This window comes from Panulirus ornatus, chromosome 18 (assembly GCF_036320965.1).
Source record: "Panulirus ornatus isolate Po-2019 chromosome 18, ASM3632096v1, whole genome shotgun sequence".
NCBI classification, from domain to species: domain Eukaryota; kingdom Metazoa; phylum Arthropoda; class Malacostraca; order Decapoda; family Palinuridae; genus Panulirus; species Panulirus ornatus.
The window spans coordinates 52,080,447-52,102,131 of record NC_092241.1 but is presented as its reverse complement, the minus strand read 5'-3'; the positions used below and the strand labels follow the sequence as shown (position 1 = coordinate 52,102,131).

Here is a 21,685-nt window from a genome sequence, read left to right as displayed (position 1 = left end):
CCAAAATATCTTAAGAGTATGTTTTATGTTTAACATTATGACCAGAAACTGTCTAATGAACATGACATTAAGATACTACATTTACTTTCCATACATGAGAAAAATCAGTCTGTCCAAAAGAATTTAATTCACACAACAATGCTTTACAGATATGCCTAACTGAAAAATCACAACATATACAAGGAGCAAGAATCAAATTATTTCATTACAGAAAGACTACTAGATATAGATGAGAAATTTTCTTCAAGATGTGTCACAAATCAAATGTTGTCTTTAGCAATGATATGGGACCATTACAAATCACATCAAATCTTTGACCTTGTGGAAGGAACATTGGATACAAAAGAAAGGCAAACAACTTATTACACAGTAGGGAAAAAAATATTATTAGGTATAAAAGGAAATTCTTGTCTATTTCACATCTGTCTATCTACATATCCATATCTCTGATAGCCAATCCCTCTTGGCACTCCTATTATGGGGATGGCCATGGCAGAAGAGGCTCTACTTATTCCTATCCTCACATGCTTCCACACATACACCATTATATGCATTCTTCCACAATTTCTCTCCTTCCAGTACTCTTCTATTCTACTTCCCTATGTCACAAGTGGTCTTCCCCTCACACCAGCCCCTTTAATCTTACTCTTATATACTCTCCTTGTAAACTCCTCATCTTGCATTCTTTCCACATGCTTAAACCTCCTCAAAGCATTACATTTCTCCCACTCTACCACTCCACAATTCATTCCCTTTGTATTACCTGCCATATCAAATCTCTCATGCAACCCTTCATTACTTTTTTCATTCCATCTAGTCATACCACATGCTCCTCTCAAGCAATTCATTTCCATAGCTTGGATTCTTGACTTCTGTGTCTCATCCCATGTCCATGTTTCAGCTGCTTCGGTCAGGGTTGGGAGGACTACCCTGTCAGGAGGACTCCTCAGTCCTTCTTACACTGAATCACCAATGCTCCTATTCTTCTCTTGTTTCTCTCACATTCATCTTCCAAAACATTTTTTCTTCATAAAGTCTGCAGATACTCTCTTACCCCAACTCTCTTTTACTCTCTTTTTAAGCACCAATACCTTCCTCTTGACCTCCTGCTTCTTTCTCTTGCACATCTCCCAATCACACACACTCCTTCCATGCATGGAACATTCATTCATCTCTCTCTTCTCTTTCACTAGTAACTTGAATTCATCATCCCACTACTAAATACTTCCATTTCTTCACCCACAACTCTACTCTCTCTTTAAACACCAACACTTTACTCTTGATCTCCTGAGGGAGACTGAAAATCCTCCCCTCCAGTTTTTACTTTTCCAAAAGAGGAAAAGAAGTAGGGGGCCAAGTAAGGATTTTCTCTCTAAGGCTCAGTCCTCTGTTCTTAATACTACCTCACTAATGCAGGAAATGGCAAGTATGTATGAAAAAATATACATATCAACATGTACACATATACATATGCATACACAGACATATACATACATACACATGTACGTATTCATACTTGAATGCCTTCATCCATTCCCAGTGCTACCCCACCCCATACGAAACAGCATGGCTACCCCCTGCTTCAACAAAGTAGTGCCACAAAAACACACAAAAAAGACCACATTCAACATTCATTCACACTCAGTCTCTGGCTGTCATGTGTAATGCATCGAAACCACAGCTCCCTATCCACATCCAGGCCCCACAGACCTTTCCATGGATTACCCCAGATATTTCACATGCCTTGGTTCAGTCCAATGACAGTACGTCGACTCTGGTATACCACATTGTTCCAGTTCACTCTATTCCTTGCACGCCTCTCACCCTCTTGTATGTTCAGGCCCTGATTGCTCAAAATCTTATTCACTCCATCCTTCCACCTCTAATTTGGCCTCCTGCTTTTCCTTGTTCCCTCCACTTCTGACACACATCCTCTTTGACAACCTTTCCTCACTCATTCTCTCCATATGTACAAACCATTTCAATACACCTTCTTCTGCTCTCTCAACTACAATCTTTTGATTTCCACACATCTCTAACCCTGTCATTACTTACTTGCTCAAACCACCTCATACCACACATTGTCTTCAAACATTTCATTTCCAATACATACATACACATACACATACATATACATATATACACATGTACATATTCATACTTGCTTGCCTTCATCCATCACTGGCGCCACCCTGCCCCACAAGAAACAGCATCGCCACCCCCTGCATCAGTGAGGTAGTGCCAGGAAACATGAAAAAAGGCCACATCCACTCACACTCAGTCTCTAGCTGTCATGTCTATGCCAGGTATCTATTTATCAACCAGCCCCAAGAGAAAAGTGATCAGTCGGGCTAACTTTGAGCAAAATATCACACTCAGAATTTGAACTCTGACATTTCCATGAATGATTCATGGTCAGCGATGCTAACCCTTACACAGAGAAAAAACAGCATATACTGACTTATGTGTGGAGTACATTATCAACTTATTCTTCTTAGTATTTATCTTTTTTTACTCACTTCTCGATGTAGCTGGAGAAGGGGCTTAACTAGAAATGGCTGTACTCTGGCCACAACAGCTGTTTGCACATCCACCAAGGGCAGCAGTCTGGCAACTACACTCACCAATCCCACAACTGCCTACAAAGAATTAGAACAATCTTGAATAATCACAATATAACTAAATGATTCATAAAATGGGTCACTAACACCAATGCAGTAATATAATATGTCATCTGCAAGGGCTTCTCTTCTTATGTTTTCTCTTTGTCATCTGACTCATGAAGTGCTCCTAATTCATAAGGTAATAAGGCCTCACTGACATAGTAACATCCAAGAACTCCAACATTATTGTATATAAAAATAATGCAAATACTTATGAAAATACATTGATTAGTAACTAATCTTCAAAACAGAAATATATATATATATTTTTTTTTTTTTTTTTTTTTTTTTATACTTTCTCGCTGTCTCCCGCGTTTGCGAGGTAGCGCAAGGAAACAGACGAAAGAAATGGCCCAACCCCCCCCCCCATACACATGCACATACACACGACCACACACGCAAATATACATACCTACACAGCTTTCCATGGTTTACCCCAGACGCTTCACATGCCTTGCTTCAATCCACTGACAGCACGTCAACCCCTGTATACCACATGACTCCAATTCACTCTATTTCTTGCCCTCCTTTCACCCTCCTGCATGTTCAGGCCCCGATCACACAAAATCTTTTTCACTCCATCTTTCCACCTCCAATTTGGTCTCCCTCTTCTCCTCGTTCCCTCCACCTCCGACACATATATCCTCTTGGTCAATCTCTCCTCACTCATTCTCTCCATGTGCCCAAACCATTTCAAAACACCCTCTTCTGCTCTCTCAACCACGCTCTTTTTATTTCCACACATCTCTCTTACCCTTACGTTACTTACTCGATCAAACCACCTCACACCACACATTGTCCTCAAACATCTCATTTCCAGCACATCCATCCTCCTGCGCACATCTCTATCCATAGCCCACGCCTCGCAACCATACAACATTGTTGGAACCACTATTCCCTCAAACATACCCATTTTTGCTTTCCGAGATAGTGTTCTCGACTTCCACACATTTTTCAAGGCTCCCAAAATTTTCGCCCCCTCCCCCACCCTATGATCCACTTCCGCTTCCATGGTTCCATCCGCTGACAGATCCACTCCCAGATATCTAAAACACTTCACTTCCTCCAGTTTTTCTCCATTCAAACTCACCTCCCAATTGACTTGACCCTCAACCCTACTGTACCTAATAACCTTGCTCTTATTCACATTTACTCTTAACTTTCTTCTTCCACACACTTTACCAAACTCAGTCACCAGCTTCTGCAGTTTCTCACATGAATCAGCCACCAGCGCTGTATCATCAGCGAACAACAACTAACTCACTTCCCAAGCTCTCTCATCCCCAACAGACTTCATACTTGCCCCTCTTTCCAGGACTCTTGCATTTACCTCCCTAACAACCCCATCCATAAACAAATTAAACAACCATGGAGACATCACACACCCCTGCCGCAAACCTACATTCACTGAGAACCAATCACTTCCCTCTCTTCCTACACGTACACATGCCTTACATCCTCGATAAAAACTTTTCACTGCTTCTAACAACTTGCCTCCCACACCATATATTCTTAATACCTTCCACAGAGCATCTCTATCAACTCTATCATATGCCTTCTCCAGATCCATAAATGCTACATACAAATCCATTTGCTTTTCTAAGTATTTCTCACATACATTCTTCAAAGCAAACACCTGATCCACACATCCTCTACCACTTCTGAAACCGCACTGCTCTTCCCCAATCTGATGCTCTGTACATGCCTTCACCCTCTCAATCAATACCCTCCCATATAATTTACCAGGAATACTCAACAAACTTATACCTCTGTAATTTGAGCACTCACTCTTATCCCCTTTGCCTTTGTACAATGGCACTATGCACGCATTCCGCCAATCCTCAGGCACCTCACCATGAGTCATACATACATTAAATAACCTTACCAACCAGTCAACAATACAGTCACCCCCTTTTTTAATAAATTCCACTGCAATACCATCCAAACCCGCTGCCTTGCCGGCTTTCATCTTCCGCAAAGCTTTTACTACCTCTTCTCTGTTTACCAAATCATTTTCCCTAACCCTCTCACTTTGCACACCACCTCGACCAAAACACCCTATATCTGCCACTCTGTCATCAGACACATTCAACAAACCTTCAAAATACTCATTCCATCTCCTTCTCACATCACCACTACTTGTTATCACCTCCCCATTTGCGCCCTTCACTGAAGTTCCCATTTGCTCCCTTGTCTTACGCACCCTATTTACCTCCTTCCAGAACATCTTTTTATTCTCCCTAAAATTTACTGATAGTCTCTCACCCCAACTCTCATTTGCCCTTTTTTTCACCTCTTGCACCTTTCTCTTGACCTCCTGTCTCTTTCTTTTATACTTCTCCCACTCAATTGCATTTTTTCCCTGCAAAAATCGTCCAAATGCCTCTCTCTTCTCTTTCACTAATACTCTTACTTCTTCATCCCACCACTCACTACCCTTTCTAAACAGCCCACCTCCCACTCTTCTCATGCCACAAGCATCTTTTGCGCAATCCATCACTGATTCCCTAAATACATCCCATTCCTCCCCCACTCCCCTTACTTCCATTGTTCTCACCTTTTTCCATTTTGTACACAGTCTCTCCTGGTACTTCCCCACACAGGTCTCCTTCCCAAGCTCACTTACTCTCACCACCTTCTTCACCCCAACATTCACTCCTCTTTTCTGAAAACCCATACTAATCTTCACCTTAGCCTCCACAAGATAATGATCAGACATCCCTCCAGTTGCACCTCTCAGCACATTAACATCCAAAAGTCTCTCTTTCGCACGCCTGTCAATTAACACGTAATCCAATAACGCTCTCTGGCCATCTCTCCTACTTACATAAGTATACTTATGTATATCTCGCTTTTTAAACCAGGTATTCCCAATCATCAGTCCTTTTTCAGCACATAAATCTACAAGCTCTTCACCATTTCCATTTACAACACTGAACACCCCATGCATACCAATTATTCCCTCAACTGCCACATTACTCACCTTTGCATTCAAATCACCCATCACTATAACCCGGTCTCGTGCATCAAAACCGCTAACACACTCATTCAGCTGCTCCCAAAACACTTGCCTCTCATGATCTTTCTTCTCATGCCCAGGTGCATATGCACCAATAATCACCCACCTCTCTCCATCAACTTTCAATTTTACCCATATTAATCGAGAATTTACTTTCTTACATTCTATCACATACTCCCACAACTCCTGTTTAAGGAGTATTGCTACTCCTTCCCTTGCTCTTGTCCTCTCACTAACCCCTGACTTCACTCCCCAGACATTTCCAAACCACTCTTCCCCTTTACCCTTGAGCTTCGTTTCACTCAGAGCCAAAACATCCAGGTTCCTTTCCTCAAACATACTACCTATCTCTCCTTTTTTCACATCTTGGTTACATCCACACACATTTAGGCACCCCACTCTGAGCCTTCGAGGAGGATGATCACTCCCCGCGTGACTCCTTCTTCTGTTTCCCATTTTAGAAAGTTAATACAAGGAGGGGAGGATTTCCGGCCCCCCGCTCCCGTCCCCTATATATATATATATATATTTATTTATTTATTTTGCTTTGTTGCTGTATATATATATATATATATATATATATATATATATATATATATATATATATATATATATATATATATATTTCTTTTCTTTCTTTCAAACTATTCGCCATTTCCCGCATTAGCAAGATAGCATTAAGAACAGAGGACTGGGCCTCTGAGGGAATATCCTCACCTGGCCCCCTTCTCTGCTCCTTCTTTTGGAAAAGTAAAAAAAAAACAAAAGGGGAGGATTTCCACACACACACACATATATATATATATATATATATATATATAAAAAGATGTTCTGGAAGGAGGTAAATAGGGTGCGTAAGACAAGGGAGCAAATGGGAACTTCAGTGAAGGGCGTAAATGGGGAGGTGATAACAAGTAGCGGTGATGTGAGAAGGAGATGGAATGAGTATTTTGAAGGTTTGTTGAATGTGTCTGATGACAGAGTGGCAGATATAGGGTGTTTTGGTCGAGGTGGTGTGCAAAGTGAGAGGGTTAGGGAAAATGATTTGGTAAACAGAGAAGAGGTAGTAAAAGCTTTGCGGAAGATGAAAGCCGGCAAGGCAGCAGGTTTGGATGGTATTGCAGTGGAATTTATTAAAAAAGGGGGTGACTGTATTGTTGACTGGTTGGTAAGGTTATTTAATGTATGTATGACTCATGGTGAGGTGCCTGAGGATTGGCGGAATGCGTGCATAGTGCCATTGTACAAAGGCAAAGGGGATAAGAGTGAGTGCTCAAATTACAGAGGTATAAGTTTGTTGAGTATTCCTGGTAAATTATATGGGAGGGTACTGATTGAGAGGGTGAAGGCATGTACAGAGCATCAGATTGGGGAAGAACAGTGCGGTTTCAGAAGTGGTAGAGGATGTGTGGATCAGGTGTTTGCTTTGAAGAATGTATGTGAGAAATACTTAGAAAAGCAAATGGATTTGTATGTAGCATTTATGGATCTGGAGAAGGCATATGATAGAGTTGATAGAGATGCTCTGTGGAAGGTATTAAGAATATATGGTGTGGGAGGCAAGTTGTTAGAAGCAGTGAAAAGTTTTTATCGAGGATGTAAGGCATGTGTACGGGTAGGAAGAGAGGAAAGTGATTGGTTCTCAGTGAATGTAGGTTTGCGGCAGGGGTGTGTGATGTCTCCATGGTTGTTTAATTTGTTTATGGATGGGGTTGTAAGGGAGGTAAATGCAAGAGTCCTGGAAAGAGGGGCAAGTATGAAGTCTGTTGGGGATGAGAGAGCTTGGGAAGTGAGTCAGTTGTTGTTCGCTGATGATACAGCGCTGGTGGCTGATTCATGTGAGAAACTGCAGAAGCTGGTGACTGAGTTTGGTAAAGTGTGTGGAAGAAGAAAGTTGAGAGTAAATGTGAATAAGAGCAAGGTTATTAGGTACAGTAGGGTTGAGGGTCAAGTCAATTGGGAGGTGAGTTTGAATGGAGAAAAACTGGAGGAAGTGAAGTGTTTTAGATATCTGGGAGTGGATCTGTCAGAGGATGGAACCATGGAAGCGGAAGTGGATCATATGGTGGGGGAGGGGGCGAAAATTTTGGGAGCCTTGAAAAATGTTTGGAAGTCGAGAACATTATCTCGGAAAGCAAAAATGGGTATGTTTGAGGGAATAGTGGTTCCAACAATGTTGTATGGTTGCGAGGCGTGGGCTATGGATAGAGATGTGCGCAGGAGGATGGATGTGCTGGAAATGAGATGTTTGAGGACAATGTGTGGTGTGAGGTGGTTTGATCGAGTAAGTAACGTAAGGGTAAGAGAGATGTGTGGAAATAAAAAGAGCGTGGTTGAGAGAGCAGAAGAGGGTGTTTTGAAATGGTTTGGGCACATGGAGAGAATGAGTGAGGAGAGATTGACCAAGAGGATATATGTGTCGGAGGTGGAGGGAACGAGGAGAAGAGGGAGACCAAATTGGAGGTGGAAAGATGGAGTGAAAAAGATTTTGTGTGATCGGGGCCTGAACATGCAGGATGGTGAAAGGAGGGCAAGAAATAGAGTGAATTGGAGTCATGTGGTATACAGGGGTTGACGTGCTGTCAGTGGATTGAAGCAAGGCATGTGAAGCGTCTGGGGTAAACCATGGAAAGCTGTGTAGGTATGTATATGTGCGTGTGTGGACGTGTGTATGTACATGTGTATGGGGGGGGGGTTGAGCCATTTCTTTCGTCTGTTTCCTTGCGCTACCTCGCAAACGCGGGAGACAGCGACAAAGTATAAAAAAAAAAAAAAAAAAAAAAAAAAAAAAAAAAAAAAAATATATATATATATATATATATATATATATATATATATATATATTTTTTTTTTTTTTTCAAACTATTCGCCATTTCCCGCGTTAGCGAGGTAGCATTAAGAACAGAGAACTGGGCCATTGAGGGAATATCCTCACCTGGCCCCCTTCTCTGTTCCTTCTTTTGGAAAATTAAAAAAAAAATTGAGAGGGGAGGATTTCCAGCCCCCCGCTCCCTTCCCCTTTAGTCGCCTTCTACGACACGCAGGGAATACGTGGGAAGTATTCTTTCTCCCCTATCCCCAGGGATATATATATATATATATATATATATATATATATATATATATATATATATATTTTTTTTTTTTTTTTTTATACTTTGTCGCTGTCTCCCGCGTTTGCGAGGTAGCGCAAGGAAACAGACGAAAGAAATGGCCCAACCCCCCCCACACACATGTATATACATACGTCCACACACGAAAATATACATACCTACACAGCTTTCCATGGTTTACCCCAGACGCTTCACATGCCTTGATTCAATCCACTGACAGCACGTCAACCCCGGTATACCACATCGCTCCAATTCACTCTATTCCTTGCCCTCCTTTCACCCTCCTGCATGTTCAGGCCCCGATCACACAAAATCTTTTTCACTCCATCTTTCCACCTCCAATTTGGTCTCCCTCTTCTCCTCGTTCCCTCCACCTCCGACACATATATCCTCTTGGTCAATCTTTCCTCACTCATTCTCTCCATGTGCCCAGGCCATTTCAAGGCACCCTCTTCTGCTCTCTCAACCACGCTCTTTTTATTTCCACACATCTCTCTTACCCTTGCGTTGCTTGCTCGATCGAACCACCTCGCACCACGTGTTGTCCACAAGCATCTCATTTCCAGCGCATCCGTCCTCCTGCGCGCGGCTCTATCCATGGCCCGCGCCTCGCAGCCATGCAACGTTGTTAGAACCGCTGTTCCTTCAAATATACCCATTTTTGCTTTCCGAGATGGTGTTCTCAACTTCCACACATTCTTTGGGGCTCTCGGGATTTTTGCCCCCTCCCTCGCCCTGTGATCCACTTCTGCTTCCGTGGTTCCGTCTGCTGCCGGATCCGCTCCCAGACGTCTAGAGCACTTTGCTTCCTCCAGTTTTTCTCCATTCAGGCTTGCCTCCCAATTGACTTGACCCTCAGCCCTGCTGTACCTAGTGACCTTGCTCTTATTCACATTTACTCTTGGCTTTCTTCTTTCACACACTTTGCCAGGCTCAGTCACCGGCTTCTGCAGTTTCTAACATGAATCAGCCGCCGGCGCTGTGTCGTCGGCGAACAGCGGCTGACTCGCTTCCCAGGCTCTCTCATCCCCAACAGACTTCGTGCTTGCCCCTCTTTCCAAAGCTCTTGCATTCGCCTCCCTAGCGGCCCCATCCATGGACAAATTGAGCAACCATGGAGACATCACGCACCCCTGCCGCAGACCTGCATTCGCTGGGGGCCAATCACTTTCCTCTCTTCCTGCACGTGCACATGCCTTGCATCCTCGATGGAAACTTTTCACTGCTTCTAGCAGCTTGCCTCCCACACCATATATTCTTGGTGCCTTCCACAGAGCATCTCTATCAACTCTATCATATATATATATATATATATATATATATATATATATATATATATATATATATATATATATATGTGTATATATATATATATATATATATATATATATATATATATATATATATATATATATATATATATATATATATATATATATATATATATATATATATATTTTTTTTTTATTATACTTTGTCGCTGTCTCCCGCGTTTGCGAGGTAGCGCAAGGAAACAGACGAAAGAAATGGCCCAACCCCCCCCCATACACATGTATATACATACGTCCACACACGCAAATATACATACCTACACAGCTTTCCATGGTTTACCCCAGACGCTTCACATGCCTTGATTCAATCCACTGACAGCACGTCAACCCCGGTATACCACATCGCTCCAATTCACTCTATTCCTTGCCCTCCTTTCACCCTCCTGCATGTTCAGGCCCCGATCACACAAAATCTTTTTCACTCCATCTTTCCACCTCCAATTTGGTCTCCCTCTTCTCCTCGTTCCCTCCACCTCCGACACATATATCCTCTTGGTCAATCTTTCCTCACTCATTCTCTCCATGTGCCCAAACCACTTCAAAACACCCTCTTCTGCTCTCTCAACCACGCTCTTTTTATTTCCACACATCTCTCTTACCCTTACGTTACTCACTCGATCAAACCACCTCACACCACACATTGTCCTCAAACATCTCATTTCCAGCACATCCATCCTCCTGCGCACAACTCTATCCATAGCCCACGCCTCGCAACCATACAACATTGTTGGAACCACTATTCCTTCAAACATACCCATTTTTGCTTTCCGAGATAATGTTCTCGACTTCCACACATTCTTCAAGGCTCCCAGAATTTTCGCCCCCTCCCCCACCCTATGATCCACTTCCGCTTCCATGGTTCCATCCGCTGCCAGATCCACTCCCAGATATCTAAAACACTTCACTTCCTCCAGTTTTTCTCCATTCAAACTCACCTCCCAATTGACTTGACCCTCAACCCTACTGTACCTAATAACCTTGCTCTTATTCACATTTACTCTTAACTTTCTTCTTCCACACACTTTACCAAACTCAGTCACCAGCTTCTGCAGTTTCTCACATGAATCAGCCACCAGCGCTGTATCATCAGCGAACAACAACTGACTCACTTCCCAAGCTCTCTCATCCCCAACAGACTTCATACTTGCCCCTCTTTCCAAAACTCTTGCATTTACCTCCCTAACAACCCCATCCATAAACAAATTAAACAACCATGGAGACATCACACACCCCTGCCGCAAACCTACATTCACTGAGAACCAATCACTTTCCTCTCTTCCTACACGTACACATGCCTTACATCCTCGATAAAAACTTTTCACTGCTTCTAACAACTTTCCTCCCACACCATATATTCTTAATACCTTCCACAGAGCATCTCTATCAACTCTATCATATGCCTTCTCCAGATCCATAAATGCTACATACAAATCCATTTGCTTTTCTAAGTATTTCTCACATACATTCTTCAAAGCAAACACCTGATCCACACATCCTCTACCACTTCTGAAACCACACTGCTCTTCCCCAATCTGATGCTCTGTACATGCCTTCACCCTCTCAATCAATACCCTCCCATATAATTTACCAGGAATACTCAACAAACTTATACCTCTGTAATTTGAGCACTCACTCTTATCCCCTTTGCCTTTGTACAATGGCACTATGCACGCATTCCGCCAATCCTCAGGCACCTCACCATGAGTCATACATACATTAAATAACCTTACCAACCAGTCAACAATACAGTCACCCCCTTTTTTAATAAATTCCACTGCAATACCATCCAAACCTGCTGCCTTGCCGGCTTTCATCTTCCGCAAAGCTTTTACTACCTCTTCTCTGTTTACCAAATCATTTTCCCTAACCCTCTCACTTTGCACACCACCTCGACCAAAACACCCTATATCTGCCACTCTATCATCAAACACATTCAACAAACCTTCAAAATACTCACTCCATCTCCTTCTCACATCACCACTACTTGTTATCACCTCCCCATTTGCGCCCTTCACTGAAGTTCCCATTTGCTCCCTTGTCTTACGCACTTTATTTACCTCCTTCCAGAACATCTTTTTATTCTCCCTAAAATTTAATGATACTCTCTCACCCCAACTCTCATTTGCCCTTTTTTTCACCTCTTGCACCTTTCTCTTGACCTCCTGTCTCTTTCTTTTATACATCTCCCACTCAATTGCATTTTTTCCCTGCAAAAATCGTCCAAATGCCTCTCTCTTCTCTTTCACTAATACTCTTACTTCTTCATCCCACCACTCACTACCCTTTCTAATCAACCCACCTCCCACTCTTCTCATGCCACAAGCATCTTTTGCGCAATCCATCACTGATTCCCTAAATACATCCCATTCCTCCCCCACTCCCCTTACTTCCATTGTTCTCACCTTTTTCCATTCTGTACTCAGTCTCTCCTGGTACTTCCTCACACAGGTCTCCTTCCCAAGCTCACTTACTCTCACCACCCTCTTCACCCCAACATTCACTCTTCTTTTCTGAAAACCCATACAAATCTTCACCTTAGCCTCCACAAGATAATGATCAGACATCCCTCCAGTTGCACCTCTCAGCACATTAACATCCAAAAGTCTCTCTTTCGCACGCCTGTCAATTAACACGTAATCCAATAACGCTCTCTGGCCATCTCTCCTACTTACATAAGTATACTTATGTATATCTCGCTTTTTAAACCAGGTATTCCCAATCATCAGTCCTTTTTCAGCACATAAATCTACAAGCTCTTCACCATTTCCATTTACAACACTGAACACCCCATGCATACCAATTATTCCCTCAACTGCCACATTACTCACCTTTGCATTCAAATCACCCATCACTATAACCCGGTCTCGTGCATCAAAACCACTAACACACTCATTCAGCTGCTCCCAAAACACTTGCCTCTCATGATCTTTCTTCTCATGCCCAGGTGCATATGCACCAATAATCACCCATCTCTCTCCATCAACTTTCAGTTTTACCCATATTAATCGAGAATTTACTTTCTTACATTCTATCACATACTCCCACAACTCCTGTTTCAGGAGTATTGCTACTCCTTCCCTTGCTCTTGTCTTCTCACTAACCCCTGACTTTACTCCCAAGACATTCCCAAACCACTCTTCCCCTTTACCCTTGAGCTTCGTTTCACTCAGAGCCAAAACATCCAGGTTCCTTTCCTCAAACATACAGAGAATTGGGCCATTTGAGGATATTCCCTCAAAGGTCCAGTCCTTTGTTCTTAACGCAACCTCGCTAATGCGGGAAATGGCGAATAGTATGAAAGAAAGATATATATATATATATATATATATATATATATATATATATATATATATATATATATATATATATATATATTTTTTTTTTATTTGTCGCTGTCTCCCGCGTTTGCGAGGTAGCGCAAGGAAACAGACGAAAGAAATGGCCCAACCCCCCCCATACACATGTATATACATACGTCCACACACGCAAATATACATACCTACACAGCTTTCCATGGTTTACCCCAGACGCTTCACATGCCCTGCTTCAATCCACTGACAGCACGTCAACCCCAGTATACCACATCGCTCCAATTCACTCTATTCCTTGCCCTCCTTTCACCCTCCTGCATGTTCAGGCCCTGATCACACAAAATCTTTTTCACTCCATCTTTCCACCTCTAATTTGGTCTCCCTCTTCTCCTTGTTCCCTCCACCTCCGACACATATATCCTCTTGGTCAATCTTTCCTCACTCATCCTCTCCATGTGCCCAAACCACTTCAAAACACCCTCTTCTGCTCTCTCAACCACGCTCTTTTTATTTCCACACATCTCTCTTACCCTTATGTTACTCACTTATGGATCTGGAGAAGGCATATGATAGAGTTGATAGAGATGCTCTGTGGAAGGTATTAAGAATATATGGTGTGGGAGGAAAGTTGTTAGAAGCAGTGAAAAGTTTTTATCGAGGATGTAAGGCATGTGTACGTGTAGGAAGAGAGGAAAGTGATTGGTTCTCAGTGAATGTAGGTTTGCGGCAGGGGTGTGTGATGTCTCCATGGTTGTTTAATTTGTTTATGGATGGGGTTGTTAGGGAGGTGAATGCAAGAGTTTTGGAAAGAGGGGCAAGTATGAAGTCTGTTGGGGATGAGAGAGCTTGGGAAGTGAGTCAGTTGTTGTTCGCTGATGATACAGCGCTGGTGGCTGATTCATGTGAGAAACTGCAGAAGCTGGTGACTGAGTTTGGTAAAGTGTGTGGAAGAAGAAAGTTGAGAGTAAATGTGAATAAGAGCAAGGTTATTAGGTACAGTAGGGGTGAGGGTCAAGTCAATTGGGAGGTGAGTTTGAATGGAGAAAAACTGGAGGAAGTGAAGTGCTTTAGATATCTGGGAGTGGATCTGTCAGCGGATGGAACCATGGAAGCGGAAGTGGATCATAGGGTGGGGGAGGGGGCGAAAATTTTGGGAGCCTTGAAAAATGTGTGGAAGTCGAGAACATTATCTCGGAAAGCAAAAATGGGTATGTTTGAGGGAATAGTGGTTCCAACAATGCTGTATGGTTGCGAGGCGTGGGCTATGGATAGAGATGTGCGCAGGAGGATGGATGTGCTGGAAATGAGATGTTTGAGGACAATGTGTGGTGTGAGGTGGTTTGATCGAGTAAGTAACATAAGGGTAAGAGAGATGTGTGGAAATAAAAAGAGCGTGGTTGAGAGAGCAGAAGAGGGTGTTTTGAAATGGTTTGGGCACATGGAGAGAATGAGTGAGGAGAGATTGACCAAGAGGATATATGTGTCGGAGGTGGAGGGAACGAGGAGAAGAGGGAGACCAAATTGGAGGTGGAAAGATGGAGTGAAAAAGATTTTGTGTGATCGGGGCCTGAACATGCAGGAGGGTGAAAGGAGGGCAAGAAATAGAGTGAATTGGAGTCATGTGGTATACAGGGGTTGACGTGCTGTCAGTGGATTGAAGCAAGGCATGTGAAGCGTCTGGGGTAAACCATGGAAAGCTGTGTAGGTATGTATATTTGCGTGTGTGGACGTGTGTATGTACATGTGTATGGGGGGGGGGGTTGGGCCATTTCTTTCGTCTGTTTCCTTGCGCTACCTCGCAAACGCGGGAGACAGCGACAAAGTATAAAAAAAAAAAAAAAAAAAAAAAAAAAAAAAAAAAATATCTTTCTTTCATACTATTCGCCATTTCCCGCATTAGCGAGGTAGCGTTAAGAACAGAGGACTGGGCCTTTTAGGGAATATCCTCACCAGGCCCCCTTCTCTGTTCCTTCTTTTGGAAAATAAAAAAGAAAAAAAAATTGAGAGGGGAGGATTTCCAGCCCCCCGCTCCCTTCCCTTTTAGTCGCCTTCTACGACACGCAGGGAATACGTGGGAAGTATTCTTTCTCCCCTATCCCCAGGGATATATATATATATATATATATTCTCGTACTTGTTCACTGTGTCCTGTGTTGGAGAAACATTAATTGGACCATTTAAAAATTTAATGATATGTGCTGTACTGGAGGTACATTATCTATCCACAGTAGCCACAGTCTATGGGTTAAAGTAAAACCCTACCTGACGTATCCAAAGATTAGGATGTATGAGCAGTGGTGCAGTATGGGCCAAGAGATCACACTGAAGATGAGTGGGAAAAAGACCCAACTCTGTAAGTGAAGTCATAGCCTCAATTGCCGCCACAACCACAGATTCCTCTGCATCACTGAGTCCCTATAAATCACATTAGTGTAATAAAGAAGCTGTTGAAAATTTTATTCACTCACATCATAGTTCTTTTAATAAAAAGAGAAAATGTTATCAAAACATATATCAAGACATATTATCCTACGTATAATTACAAATACCAGTCTATCTTTTACTAACTTTCATATATTTTCAGTTTTAAGTTTAGTTTCCTCTGATATCTCTACCCACTGACATCCGGTGCGTCATGTACTTATTTTTCCATAACTTAAAAGTCTGACGTATCTAATTTCTAAAGCAATGAGGTCAGGACAAGAGCTTTTCTGTAAACAATACTGGTTATCACAAGCAAAATTTCCTGTGCTTCTTTTACAACTGCAGATCTGTATGTAGTTTAGGGTCAATGATCCAACATCAATACTTGAACATTCAAGTCTTCTGAATGCTGTTTCAGCTTTAATGTAATGGAAGTTCTGCATGTACAAAATCATGTGAAAGTCATTATACACAGTTTAAATAGTTTTATTTTTGAGACAGGATAGAAACTCTGCTCTAGAAAAAGCAAAATTTGTCTGCTAAAAGTAAGCTCTGCAATGATAAACACAGCCTTATCAAACATTGATATGATAATACAAATTGATTTACACACCTGGAGTAGTAGAGGCTTTAGTATATCTGCACAATGACAACCTATATATGCTGCAACACCCACAATACTGGTGAAGAATGACAACCGAAGGTGGCGGTCATGTTTGTCGTTCAGGAATGTTATCATATGAGATAACAGTACATCATTTGCTATAAAGAAACAATATAGTTATAAGATATGCATATCTATATATCTATATTGTACATATAATTTCTGGTTTTTAAAGCACGTTAACTCAGGCATGATCTTTTTCAAAACAGCAAGATTACTGCATGCACCCAATGAAAATTAACATCCACTCTGAAATTCATACTTCTTCCTTAATAACTCTTATCTGCCCTTTGGTTTGCTCACTATGACTTGTTCCCTCTCTTTTTCCACTTTCATCAAATGTCCCTATAACCTCTACACTCCATCTTTTATCATTTACTCTTCATAATTCAGTATCTGCAAACTTCCACCCATTCCATACTATAAACTATTATCTAAAACAGTTATAAGAAATCATTGTGTATACCTTCTGAAGTCTTCATGGACTTTCTATCCCTACAATTTGGGCTGGTCGCAGGCTGCTAGACTGAGTCATTGGTCAACCCAAGCTATTGGAAGCCACAGCCCATTGACCCAAGTAAATGTCAGCCTGGCTGGACTAGTACATCTTGTAAGTACTTATCCAGGGCACTGTTAAGCTTCTCAACTGTACACCCCATGGTGTTTCTGATGATTGCAAGCAAAGTGGTGAAAAGTCTCAGGCCTCAAATATTTAAGGTGTTCTCCCTCTTTGTGCATACCACATCTTTGGATTTCATATGTACAGTTTTATGGGTTTTTCATTCATTTATCCATATATCTTTTTATGAATTCATTTTCTCATCTTTTTTTCTTATGTTGGAGGCTCCAGTCATAGGGGAAAGTCCACATTAAAGCCAGGGCTTCATTGAAATATAGAGATGAAAATGAAGGAAAAAAGAGACGAGGGAAAATATTTATGATATTTACGGTAACTGTCTTTTCTTTCAGCCATACCCATGTATGGACTGCTAGCATTCTTTCCACTAACATACAAAATCAACATGTCACAAAAAAACACCTGATAACATGTAACTCACACAACTCGATCTTCATAACTAAACCTGCCTTTTGGTAAAATAGTACAAACATTATGGAGAAGCAATAGGCTAGGGGACAGGACAGACAATACTGCCCATGTATTCCCTGCGTGTCACAGGTGACTAAGACGGGCGGAAGCAAGTGGCTGAAAATCCTCCCTTCCTGTACGACTTTTCAATAGAAGGAACTGAGCAAGGAGCTAAGTAAGGAGTTTTCCCTCTAAGGCTCTGTCATCTGTTCTTGATGCTTCCTTGCTCACATGGGAAATGGCAAACACTTATGAAGAAGAAATATATATGTGTTAGGTATGTTCACGAGTAGGAGGAGAAGAGAGTGATTGGATCTCAGTGATGGTCGGTCTGCGGCAGGGGTGTGTGATGTCTCATAGTTGTTTAATTCTTTTATGGATGGGATGGTCAGGGAGGTAAGTGCAAGAGTTTTGGAGAGAGGGGCGAGTATGCAGTCAGTTGGGGATGAGATGGCATGGGAAGTGAGTCATTTTCTGTTCACTGCTGATACAGGAATGGTGGCTGATTCGAGTGAGAAACTGCAGAAGTTGGTGAATGAGTTTGGAAAAGTATGTGAAAGGAAAACGTTGAGAGTAAATGTGAATAAGAGCAAGGTTATTAGGTTCAGCAGAGTTGAGGGACAAGTTAACTGGGATTTAAGTTTGAACGGAGAAAGGTTGGAGGAAGTGAAGTGTTTTAGATATCTGGGAGTGGACTTAGCAGCGAATGGAACCATGGAAGCGGAAGTGAGTTACAGGGTTGGGGAGGGAGCAAAGGTTCTGGGAGCAATGAAGAATGTGTGGAAGGAGAGAACATTATCTCAGAGAGCAAAAATGGGTATGTTTGAAGGAACAGTAGTTCCAACAATATTATATGGTTGCGAGGCTTGAGCTATAGAAAGAGTTGTACAGAGGAGGGTGGATGTGTTGGAAATGAAATGTTCAAGGACAATGTGTGGTGTGAGGTGGCTTGATCGAGTAAGTAATGAAAGGGAAACAGAGATGTGTGGTAATAAAAACAGTGTGGTTGAGGGAGCAGAAGAGGGCGTGTTGAAATGGTTTGGACATACGGAGAAAATGAGTGAGAAAAGGTTGACAAAGAGGATACATGTGCCAGAGGTGGAGGGAACAAGGAGAAGCAGGAGGCCAAGATGGAGTGAAAAAGATCTTGAGCAATTGGGGCCTGAACATACAGGAGGGTGAGAGGCATACAAGGAATAGAGTGAACTGGAATGATGTGGTATACTGGGGTTGAACCAGCTTTCACAGCAAAGTCAGCAAACATAATAGATCATTGACAAGTACCACAATGAGAAACACATTGCTGAGGCTGAAGATCCATTGTAGGACAATGCATAAGGAAATGTATTCTATTCTCTCTTAGTCAGCCCGGACGTACGTGGTTTGCTCTCCATCAAGTGTTGCCAGTGAACAACTGTTCTTTGGTGCCGGTCTGATATATGATGAAATCAGGAATAGGCTTTCTGCAGAGAGAGCTGAGAAGCTTTTATTTCTTAAATATATGCTCCTAATAACCAAATTCAACTATTAAATCCTTATATCAAAATATTTTTCACTTGTTTGTGATATCATTCCAGTGTAAAACAGTTGCAAAGTACGAATATGAACTAAAATCAAAATTCCTCTTTCAATGGGCGGACAGATGCATGTAAGAGTTGGGTCTTTATCCTGCATCCTGGTATCATAAAAATTTGAAAGAAATTTTTTCATTCAATTTTCTATGGCTGAAACTCCTACAATTGAAACTAATTTGTACAAAATAATATGAATAACTCACATTTCTGTCATAAACAGAATATTCGCATTTGCACTTGAATTCGCGAATACTGAAAAACATACATTCAGACCATCACTAGTCTATACACATCTTATCATTTGGCTCACTACATTCATTCACAACTCTTTAACTATGATAAAGCTTCTTCAAATCTTCACTAGTGTGTTCTTGTCTAAAATCTTGCTATGACCTCTGGTTTACCCTTTTTGCTTATTTCAAAGAACTCTTTACTAATGACACTATCAATCTTATCCAGAAATCTAAAAGTTGTAATTATGTCTCCCATCTTTCTTCTCACAAATACTATAGGGAAATTCATAGCCTCTAACCTCTCCTTGTATGTCAATTAACTTACCTTTTTGTTTACCAAAGAAGACACAAAGTTTTGTGACAGTCTTCTCCATAAGAGTCCGTTTAACTACATTTGAGGAGTCTGAAAACATTGTCGCCACCTTCTGTTGAATGACCTCCTGTAATGTTGCCAACTCTGCCTCATAGCTGTAGGATGTCATCATTCCCTGAAGTTGGCTGTACTCAAGGAACCTGTAGGATGATTTCATGCTTAGTCGTAATAAAAAGAATGTTTTGTCTAAAATACTTCATGATGAAACAGTAAACCCATGTACATTCAGCTCCATCATGATCATGGTACATAAAATGCATGGTAAAGAAATCCATGATTATCCAATATGCACATTTTCCACATTTTATTTTTTCTAATATCTAAAATTCACCAATATGCATATTTCCCACAATTGATTTTTTTCATATCTAAAATTCTGAGTCTTGCAAAACTGATACATCACACTCCTTTTTATCTCAGTAACCTAAGAATTCCCTGTACATCACACAAATAAACTTATGAAATTTACTAATTACCTGATGCATATAAATGATGTTGCTGACTCTTTACATGAAAAAACATGAGGGGAAAAAAAAGAAGCAAGCCTCAGCAAGAAACAAATGAGATGAAACGTGGAAGCAGGAAATATTAAAGTAAAGGAGGCTTGACAAAACACATTCAAAAACTCTGGAAAACAATAACATTATTCATGAAAATGATCGCTTTTACTTCTCAAATCCCATTCTGTTTCCCACTATAGGCCCTTTAATTCTATCTTGGAATAATTTTCAAATTTTTCTCATACTTATTTGCCATTTCCTGCATAAACAGATATAACAGATATAGAAAAGGCCTCATCCACTCACATCCAGCTGCCGTTTATAATGAACCAAAACTACAGCTCCTTATCCACAACCAGGCCCTACAGGCCTTTCTTTGTTTTCCTCCATTTGCTTCATATGCCCTGGTTCACTCCAATGACAGCATGTTGCTCACCATAAACCACATCATGTCTATTCATTCCATCCCATGCACACCCTCCAAGCACCAGCATGTTCAGGCTCCAAGCACTCAAGATCTTTAGGACTCCATCCATATCCATTTTGGTCTCCCCCTTATCCTTATCTACTCTGCTTCTGACACATATATCCTTTTATTTACCTCGCCTCACTTATTCTCTCCATATAACCAAACCATTTCAACACAACTTCCTCAACTCTCTCAACCATAATCTTCTCTCCTACCCTTTTATCATATAACTAACCCTCCTCATAACACAATATCCTCTGCACATTTCATTTCCAACACATCATCCTCAGCACATTTCATCCATAGCCCATGTGTTGCAGCCATATATCATTGGAATTACAGTACCATCAAATATAATCATTTCCATAAAAAATAGTGAAAATATTCCCTACAGGAAATTAATACAGAATCATCCTTCACTGCTTATCAACTAAGATTTTTAAATCACTTAGTCTTCATGTTTAGATTTTACAGCTGGCATGATCCATGCTTCACATGTGCGGCAGCAATATAAATATTTCTAACTTAACTTTCTTAGCAATAATGTTCTTACTACTTACAAAAGCTGTTCATTTGGCATCATACTCCTGTCTTTATCTAGCATATCATCCTATTCCCAGACTCCAGAAGAAAATCAAGTGCTACAATCTTCTTGTATTTTCGGTTCTAAGCCTCATTAAAAATTTACAATTCAACTACCTCCTTTCCATGTGCAAAACAGACATTCACTTATTTACACATTCCTCTTTTTCCTTTCTTCCTTTTTTTTGAATATCTCAAACTTTCAGGTACACTGTGAAGCACTTTGTGTGGGAAGAATTAATCTTGTACAGCACCCATCATGATGTGAAGATCTGATTGGGAAGAGTAGCCACTCTAACATGGCTAATTAAGTTCTCCCACCTCTGTTTAAATATCCAGCCA

At 41.3% G+C, this 21,685-nt stretch overlaps 1 protein-coding gene across 2 annotated transcripts in view; it reads right to left on the bottom strand.

Annotated features, from left to right (window-relative positions):
- Positions 1-21,685, bottom strand: part of Vps15 (vacuolar protein sorting 15) — a 148,469-nt gene that overhangs the window by 64,661 nt on the left and 62,123 nt on the right. For both annotated transcript variants that reach the window (XM_071673214.1, XM_071673213.1), the window contains exons 13-16: positions 19,745-19,932; positions 16,475-16,623; positions 15,700-15,852; positions 2,520-2,639 (exon numbers count right to left, since the gene is read on the bottom strand). In XM_071673214.1, the coding sequence (XP_071529315.1) occupies positions 2,520-2,639; positions 15,700-15,852; positions 16,475-16,623; positions 19,745-19,932 (610 nt within the window). The remainder of the gene's footprint in view (positions 1-2,519; positions 2,640-15,699; positions 15,853-16,474; positions 16,624-19,744; positions 19,933-21,685) is intronic.